The following is a 9,313-nucleotide window of genomic DNA, read 5'->3' as shown; positions in this document are numbered from 1 at the left end:
AAATGTAATTTCGTATATATTTTTTCGAATACATAAATATATTCACGTCATATTACATCCAACTTCCTTTTCAATTTTTTTATTTATTGTAAGTGGGATATTGACTTTGTTTAATATATATATTTATATATATGAAAACAAAGCCCCAAGCAGAATTCTCATGCTGCCACATTGTCAGAAATATAAAGGGTAATTACACTGGTGATCCAAAAGTTTCACTAATGTATCAAGTTGGTCCAAAAAATTTTTTTGCTACTGGATGGTACAAAATGTTTCAAAAGTGTACATGATAGTACAAACGTTATCTCACCATTGACACCGTTAGCGAAGCGAACTGACGTGGTCGACACGTGGCTCTGATATGTTTTTAGGAATTGGTGGAACGTTACATGATGGTTCAAATTCTTTTGAAGTTATCACTTAATAGTCCAAAATGTTTTACAGATATAACATAATGGTACAAAATATTTCTTTAATTAACTTAAAGGTTCACCCATGTCAATGACGAGATGACGACGTCAATGGCGAGATAACGGTTTGTACTATCATATTACAACTTTGAAACATTTTGTACCATCAAGTAGCAAAAAAAACTTTTTGGACCAACTTGATACATTAATGAAACTTTTTGGATCACCAGTATAATTATCCCAAATATAAAAGGAGCTTAGAGTCGAATTCTCATACTGCTACATCATCACAAACATCACAAACGTTTATACTAAGGAAATTTTATTATTAATTATGAAATATATACATTTTATATACAAGGGAACAAAATATGACATAAAGATCAAAAGAATATGTAGCGTAGTAGAGCATGCCCTTGTCTGTTGACTTAGGGGTTGCAGGTACGATATCTAGTGAGACTACTCGTACCATTTTATTAGTTATTTAGGATTTCTCTTTCATTGTACTAGACCTTGGCCTCCTTTGTAACTGAAAAAAAAATCAGAAACAAAATATGTAATAAAATATATTGATTATATATACATTGTCCAATATTTAGATTATATATAACAAATATAGCTCAATATGAGCATTACAATAATTTGCATTGCCATATATGTGACTTCAGTTCAATATTCACGTAAAGAATATTTCCAAATAATTTATTTGTTCTTCATGACATCACATATTACTAAATATAATCTATATATTTAATCAACATAAGCGCCCGCACAACGAGCATGTACTCATCTAGTTGACATAATATTATAATTAGTTGATTGTGAATTTCAATATATCATACATGACCTCCTTTTAACTTTTTTAGTCAAATACATTTCGAAAAATTTACCGTACTCACATTTCTTGATGCTCATAAATAAAAAGTGCAAAAATAGAATTAAGTTTCAATATTAATTTGGCCACGAGAAACAAACTTTATCTAATTGACCCGTGCAAAGCACGGGCAAATAACTAGCTAGTATGAGAATAATACCGATCAACATATTCAATCCACAAGACAAGAGAGAGTTGGGTTCCAAATTCGGGTCAGATTCAGCCAGGTCGGGTTCCTCATAGGCGGACTAAATGTCCTTCAGTTGTCATGGGCTCTTAGTCTTAGGTAATATGCCTACGGCCACCCCTGGGGGTGGGGATCAACTACCACATGGTGATAAAGGGATTTTCAAAGGCATGGGTCATGTACGTTATAAACTCGCTTGGAATAGAGAGTGTGAATCTTTGACAAATGCCTGATGACATATATGTATGTGTGTGAATAAACGAATGCTTGACCTTCTGAGTTAAGTCCAAACTGAGGGGTCTTCGTCTTCTTAAATGCTAGGATGGAACTTTTCGCCATGAAGGAAATTACATGGAAGGCAGTAGGCTTTTTGAGACCTCTAGTCAGAGGAATCATACAAGTAGTGAGGATATCATAATATATATTTAGGCACAGTTCGGTTAAACATTATATCATCATCTTTCTCATCACAGCAATCGCTCACCGATGAGCTCTATTATGCCTTCACTAATGTTATTCACCCTCTTTGTCTTGGGGATATTCCAGCGAGCTAGTTCCGCAAGCTCAACCTGCATCAAGACAGAGAGGGAAGCTCTCCTGAGATTCAAGCAAGTGCTGGTTGATTACTCAAACTGCCTTTCATCCTGGACCGAAGAAGACTGTTGCTCATGGGAGGGAGTCAGGTGCAGCGAGAGGTCAGGGACATGTCATCAAGCTTGACCTCACAAATCCATGTGTACACCCTGACCTCTTGAAGGTGACTACAGAAGAAAGATGGTGCGCGGGAACTGCACTTTGACAGGTCAGGTACACCCCTCTCTCATCGAGCTGAAGCACTTGAGGTACCTAGACTTAAGTTGGAACCATTTCTCAAACTCGCGGATTCCGGCTTTCCTTGGTTCCCTTTCAAACTTGGTGTATCTGGACCTCTCTAAAACGCATGTTTCGCTGGGAAAGTCCCCCTTCAATTGGGAAACCTCTCCATCTGCAATATCTTGGCCTCATGACCAACTACCGGATGATTCTCATGAGCCCCAGTTGATAATCCGGTAGATTCTCATTACCTATCAGTTGAAAATCTTCAGTGGCTATCGAATCTTCCTTCCTTAAGGCACCTGGACTTGTTCGGTATCTCTATCAGGAACGCCGAAGGTTGGTTACACACGATTAAAATGCTCCCTTCTTTAAAACACTTGGGATTGGGAAGTTGCCGACTTCCTGATGTCCCTTCTGCTCCACATTTTAATCTCACTTCAATTGAATTTCTCGATCTAAGCGAAAATTATTTTGGCTCGGTAGTTCCCATTTGGCTTCTCAATCTAACCTCCATTGAGCACCTCGATCATCTATCTACCAATTTCCTGATTGCTTCTTCTTTCCCGAGCGAGATCATCAAAAATAACAGACAGCTTGCCTTCCTTGATCTAACCTTGAATTTCATGGAAGGTGAAATATTGGGCAATCTCAGCAATCTGTGTCAGTTGTCTGAGTTGAGACTGGCATACAACAGCTTCCATGGAGACATTTATAAAATATTAGGTGATTCTTCTGCTTGCTTCCATGATACTTTGAGCATTCTAAATCTTGGAAACAACAATGTCAGCGGCCATTTGGGGAATGAGATCGGGTCTTTCAAGAATTTAGAATTCATTGACCTGTCCAAGAACTCGGTTGAGGGTCTAATTCCAACAACCCTGGGTCAATTGCAGTCTCTAAAGTATTTGAATCTCAGAGAAAACAAACTGTCTGGTAGCATTCCAAGAGGTATTGGACAGCTTTCCAATCTATACACACTGGACGTTTCCAACAATCACTTGAACGGAGTGGTGACTGAAGTTCACTTGGCTAACCTCACGAGCTTGACCAGATTGGATATATCAATGAACGAGTTGGCAGTCTCTATTAATCCTGCATGGACTGCTCCATTTCAACTCAAGTACATCGGAATGTCGAATTGCAGAGCCGGTCCGCAATTCCCTACATGGCTTCAATCGCAGAGACATATTTCTGGGTTGGATTTGTCCAATACCAGCATAGCCACCATAATTCCTTACTGGCTTTCCAATATTTCGTCTGTCATTAAATCCTTGGATTTGTCGAAGAACAGGCTGACAGGAAACATTCCGGGTGGATTTGGAGATACAATGGCAGAACTTGAGGCATTGTCCCTTTCTGACAATTTCTTGAATGGCAGCATTCCAGATTCTTTTTGCAAGATGAAGGAGTTAATCTTACTAGACCTCTCAAATTGTTGGGTATCCCTCCATTTGGAGGAAGTTGGGCTCAAATTGTATTGGGCTTTTATCGGGCTTTAATAGGCCCAAGAACCCATTTTTGTTAGGGTTTATTCTTCAGCAATCAGCTAAGGTATAAAGCAGCAGCAGACTGCAGTAGCAGCAGAGTGTAGACAGCAGCGGCAGAGGAGCTGCAAGCAGCAAAACAGCACAAAGAACAAAGGAAGAGCAGAGCCGAATTCTGCTCAACAGGGGCAGCGCGCAGCTGGAGATCAAACCTCGATCGGGACATCAAACGAACTCCGATTGGGACGAAATTTTGACAGCAGCTTCACAACACGTGGGGCTAACTTCTGAACGGTCAGAATTTCTATTCGAGCTCTGTAGGTGCTGTTTTAGCTGATTTTGTGAACCACCCGTGTGGGTGACGAATTTAGTATTTGGGTGATCCAAGAGAGTGTTTCTCTTGAGTTTGGTGATCCAAGGGTTTACCCTTGATGAAAGACATTGTATAACCTTCATAGTGGATCGTTGATTCGGAGTTGGTCCCGTGGTTTTTCCCCACATTGGGGTTTTCCACGTAAAATTCTTGGTGTTGTTTTACTTTACTACTGCTTGTTGGTTGATTTGATTAGTTCCTATCTCGATTACACTAGAAGGGGAGGAAGATTAATCGCTGCGTTATTGTTTGGTTGAGTACATCCCTAACCCCAACAAGTGGTATCAGAGCTTCGGGTTAGAGAAGTTTGAGTTTTTTCGGTGTTTTCGAGATGGAGGAGTCTACAGGATCTATGTTCAAGTTGAATGCAACCAACTACTCTATATGGAAGTCTCGGATGGAGGATCTTCTATTTTGCAGGGATTTGTACGATCCTATTGAAGGGGATTCCGCGAAACCCAAAGATAAGGATGACAAGGCTTGGGAACGCACAAATCGGAAGACTATTGGTTTGATTCGGCAGTGGATAGACAATAGTATTTATCATCATGTTGCTCAGGAGACAAATGCGAAAGCTTTGTGGGATAAATTGACAAATCTCTATGCGAGGAAGACACCACAAAATAAGGCATTCCTCGTGAAGAAGCTGGTTCATCTTCGTTTCCAGGATGGAGGTGATATGGCTGCGCACATGAGTAATTTCCAGGATATTATTAACCAGTTGACGAACCTGGAGATAATATTACCCGATGAGTTGCAGGCCTGTCTACTTTTAGGGACTCTACCGGATAATTGGGACACACTTGTGGTTGCATTAAGCAATTCTGCGCCAAACGGGAAGCTATCGTTGTCTACGGTGACAGACAGTTTATTTAATGGACTAGAAGGAAAGGCACGGGAATTTCCATTCAGTCTGAAGCTTTGGTTACTGAACAACGGGGGAGAAGTCAAAGCAGAAATTTCTCTTCTAAGCATAGTAACTCACGTGGCAAATCGAGGGGCAGATCAAAGTCGAAGACGAGGAAAGTGGTCACTTGCTATCACTGTGGAAAAGAGGGACACTACAAAAGGGAGTGTAGAGCTCTGAAGAAAAATCAGAATGGCAACGGTGAGAGCAAGAAAGAAGAAGGCACTACAGCAGTGGCATGTGATGGAGAGACCTACATCATTTGTGATGAAGCTTATGTGAATTTCACATGTCAGGACTCTACCTGGGTTGCAGATACAGGTGCCTCGTTTCATGTCACTCCTCATCAGGATTTCTTTTCATCTTACACTACCGGGGACTATGGTTATGTGAGAATGGGGAATGGACAATCATGCAAGATTGTCGGTATTGGTGATGTCTGTCTAGAGACCGAGCTTGGCTGCAAGTTGTTTTTGAAGAAGGTGAGGCATGTTCCAGAAATTCGCCTTAACCTAATCTCGACGGGTCAACTTGATGATGAAGGCTACAGTAATGAATTCAGCAATGGGAGATGGAAGCTCTCCAAGGGTTCGTTGATTGTGGCACGGGGTCAGAAGACCGACACTCTCTACAGGCTGCGTGCCAGACACAACTCCGGTCAGGTTAATGTTGTTGAGGATTATCCTATCGAGCTATGGCATAGGAGACTTGGGCATATCAGTGAGAAAGGTATTCAAATTCTTGCTAGAAAGCAGTCTTTGCCCATTAAGGTATGCACTTGAGCACTTGTGATCACTGTTTAGCTGGTAAGCAGAGGAGAGTTTCTTTTGTTAGAAGTCGTCCCTCTAGATGCCATCATATACTTGATCTTGTGCATACAGATGTTTGTTTTATGTCGGATAGATCTCTTGGTGGTGCTCTCTATTTTGTGACATTTATAGATGATCACACCAGGAAAGTTTGGGCTTACCCTATGAGAACTAAAGATCAGGTGACTGAGATTTTCAAGAACTTCCATGTAGCAGTGGAAAGAGAAACAGGCATGAAGCTGAAATGTGTCAGATCTGATAATGGTGGTGAGTATAGAGGTCCTTTCGAGAACTATTGCAGGACTCACGGTATCAAACTTGAGAAGACGGTACCGAAGACACCACAACAGAACGGGCTTGCAGAGAGAATGAACCGCACAATTGTTGAGAGAGTTCGTTGTATGCTTTCTCAGGCGAAACTGTCTAAGCCTTTCTGGGGCGAGGCAATGAGGTCAGCGGTTGATCTTATTAATCTTACACCGTCAGTTGCACTTGATGGAGATGTACCCCAGCAGGTGTGGACCGGCAAGAAAGTATCATACAAGCATCTCAGAGTATTCGGGTGCAGGGCATCTGTTCACATTCCTCGAGATGAAAGATCAAAACTTGATGCCAAGGCAAAACAGTGCATCTTCTTGGGTTATGCACATGAAGAGTTCGGGTACAGGCTTTGGGACCCTGATAGCAAGAAGATCATCAGGAGCAGGGATGTTGTCTTCTTTGAGGACCAGACAATCGAGGATTTGCAAAAGTTAGAGAAGGCCAGTGTAGGCAATCCTCACGAGATCTCTATTCCTGTACCGGTTGATGTAGAGCATCCAGTGGAAGAGGTATCTGGTGAGTATGAAGAAACCACGACTGGGGGTGAGATTCCTCAGGTAGATGATGATGTGACTACGGATGATACAGGCTCGCAGTTACAGTTAGAGCCTGCAGATCTACCTAGACAATCTGATAGAATAAGACGATCATCTACAAGATATCCGCCTCATGAATATGTGCTACTGACTGACGGGGGAGAACCTGAGTGCTATGATGAAGCTGTGGCACATGAGTACAAGGAGCACTGGTTGAAGGCGATGAATGAGGAGATGAACTCCTTGTCTGAAAATCACACGTATGACCTAGTGAAGCTACCGCAAGGTAAGAGAGCATTGAAGAACAAATGGGTCTACAGGTTGAAGACAGAGAACTCGCGACCTCGATACAAAGCTCGACTGGTAGTGAAAGGTTTCAACCAGAAGAAAGGAGTTGACTTCGAGGAGATCTTCTCGCCCGTTGTCAAGATGTCATCGATCCGAGTTGTTCTCGCACTGGCAGCTAGTCTGAACTTGGAGATCGAGCAGCTCGATGTAAAAACAGCTTTCCTACATGGTGACTTGGAGGAAGAAATATATATGGAGCAGCCTGAAGGATTCCGAGTTAAAGGTAAGGAGCATTTGGTGTGCAGGCTGAGGAAGAGCTTGTATGGGCTTAAGCAAGCACCTCGGCAGTGGTATAAAAGTTTGACTCTTTCATGTTGAGCCATGGCTACACACGGACAACTTCAGATCATTGTGTGTTCGTGAAACAATTCTCGAATGGTGATTTTATCATTTTACTGTTATATGTGGATGATATGCTACTTGTTGGTCATGATATGAGCAAGATTACAGAGTTGAAGAAGGAGCTCAACAAGTCCTTTGCCATGAAGGATTTGGGACCGGCAAAGCAGATCCTTGGGATGCATATTTCTCGTGACAGATCAAGTGGAAAACTTTGGCTTTCTCAAGAGAAGTACATCGAGAAGATTTTGAATCGGTTCAATATGGGTAATGCTAAACCAGTTTCATCACCACTTGCTTCTCATTTCAAACTTAGCTCGAAGCAATGTCCTACAAGTGAGAAGGAGAAAGAAGAGATGAAGAAAGTTCCTTACTCATCAGCTGTAGGAAGTTTGATGTATGCCATGGTCTGTACAAGACCAGATATCGCTCATTCTGTTGGTGTGGTTAGTCGTTTTCTCTCCAATCCGGGGAAAGAGCATTGGAATGCAGTTAAGTGGATTCTGAGGTATCTCAGAGGAACATCCAAGGTGTGTTTACACTTTGGCACTGGTAAGCCGGAGTTAGTGGGCTACACGGATGCAGATATGGCAGGAGATATCGATTCCCGGAAATCCACTTCGGGATACTTGATGACTTTTGCAGGGGGAGCTATCTCATGGCAATCAAGGCTTCAAAAGTGCATCGCTTTGTCTACAACGGAAGCCGAATACATTGCGGTGACCGAAGGTTGCAAGGAGATGTTGTGGTTGCAAAAGTTTTTGCAGGAGTTGAGCTTGAAGCAAGAAAGGTATGTTCTACACTGTGATAGTCAAAGCGCAATTCATCTTTGCAAGAATCCCACTTTCCATTCGAGGTCGAAGCATATCGATATCAAGCTTCATTGGATTAGAGATGTGTTGGAGTCCAAGCTGGTAAGCTAGACAAAGTGCACACCGATGAGAATGGAGCTGATATGATGACAAACCTCTCGCTAGGGAGAAACTTCATGTTTGCCGAAGTATAGCCGGTATGCTTGAAGCCTCCAAATAGTCGGGAGGGGGAGTTTGTTGGGTATCCCTCCAATTTGGAGGAAGTTGGGCTCAAATTGTATTGGGCTTTTATCGGGCTTTAATAGGCCCAAGAACCCATTTTTGTTAGGGTTTATTCTTCAGCAAATCAGCTGAGGTATAAAAGCAGCAGCAGACTGCAGTAGCAGCAGAGTGTAGACAGCAGCGGCAGAGGAGCTGCAAGCAGCAAAACAGCACAAAGAACAAAGGAAGAGCATAGCCGAATTCTGCTCAACAGGGGCAGCGCGCAGCTGGAGATCAAACCTCGATCGGGACATCAAACGAACTCCGATTGGGATGAAATTTTGACAGCAGCTTCACAACACGTGGGGCTAACTTCTGAACGGTCAGAATTTCTATTCGAGCTCTGTAGGTGCTGTTTTAGCTGATTTTGTGAACCACCCGGTGTGGGTGACGAATTTAGTATTTGGGTGATCCAAGAGAGTGTTTCTCTTGAGTTTGGTGATCTAAGGGTTTACCCTTGATGAAAGACATTGTATAACCTTCATAGTGAATCGTTGATTCGGAGTTGGTCCCGTGGTTTTTCCCCACATTGGGGTTTTCCACGTAAAATTCTTGGTGTTGTTTTACTTTACTGCTTGTTGGTTGATTTGATTAGTTCCTATCTCGATTACACTAGAAGGGGAGGAAGATTAATCGCTGCGTTATTGTTTGGTTGAGTACATCCCTAACCCCAACACAAATAACATGTTATCGGGAAGTCTTCCTCGCTGTTGGAAAGGATTACAAGCACTGGAGGCACTGGGCTTGGAGAACAATCAACTGGAGGGCCATATTCCGACATCAATGTGCTCTCTTCAACAGCTCTCAGTTTTGGTACTGAGAGGAAATAATTTCAG

General features: G+C 42.3%; 1 protein-coding gene across 1 annotated transcript in view; it reads left to right on the top strand.

Moving 5' to 3' along the window:
- LOC116193896 (probable leucine-rich repeat receptor-like protein kinase At1g35710) overlaps positions 1–3,878 on the top strand; it is an 11,161-nt gene extending 7,283 nt beyond the window's left edge. The window contains exons 9-11 of the mRNA XM_031522639.1: positions 2,018–2,166; positions 2,940–3,726; positions 3,813–3,878. Of these exons, the coding sequence (XP_031378499.1) occupies positions 2,018–2,166; positions 2,940–3,726; positions 3,813–3,878 (1,002 nt within the window). The remainder of the gene's footprint in view (positions 1–2,017; positions 2,167–2,939; positions 3,727–3,812) is intronic.
- Positions 3,879–9,313: the final 5,435 nt, after the last annotated feature.

Source organism: Punica granatum, chromosome 2 (genome assembly GCF_007655135.1).
Source record: "Punica granatum isolate Tunisia-2019 chromosome 2, ASM765513v2, whole genome shotgun sequence".
NCBI lineage: Eukaryota > Viridiplantae > Streptophyta > Magnoliopsida > Myrtales > Lythraceae > Punica > Punica granatum.
Note: the sequence above shows the minus strand (reverse complement) of the source record. Positions and strands in the feature narration are given on the sequence as shown.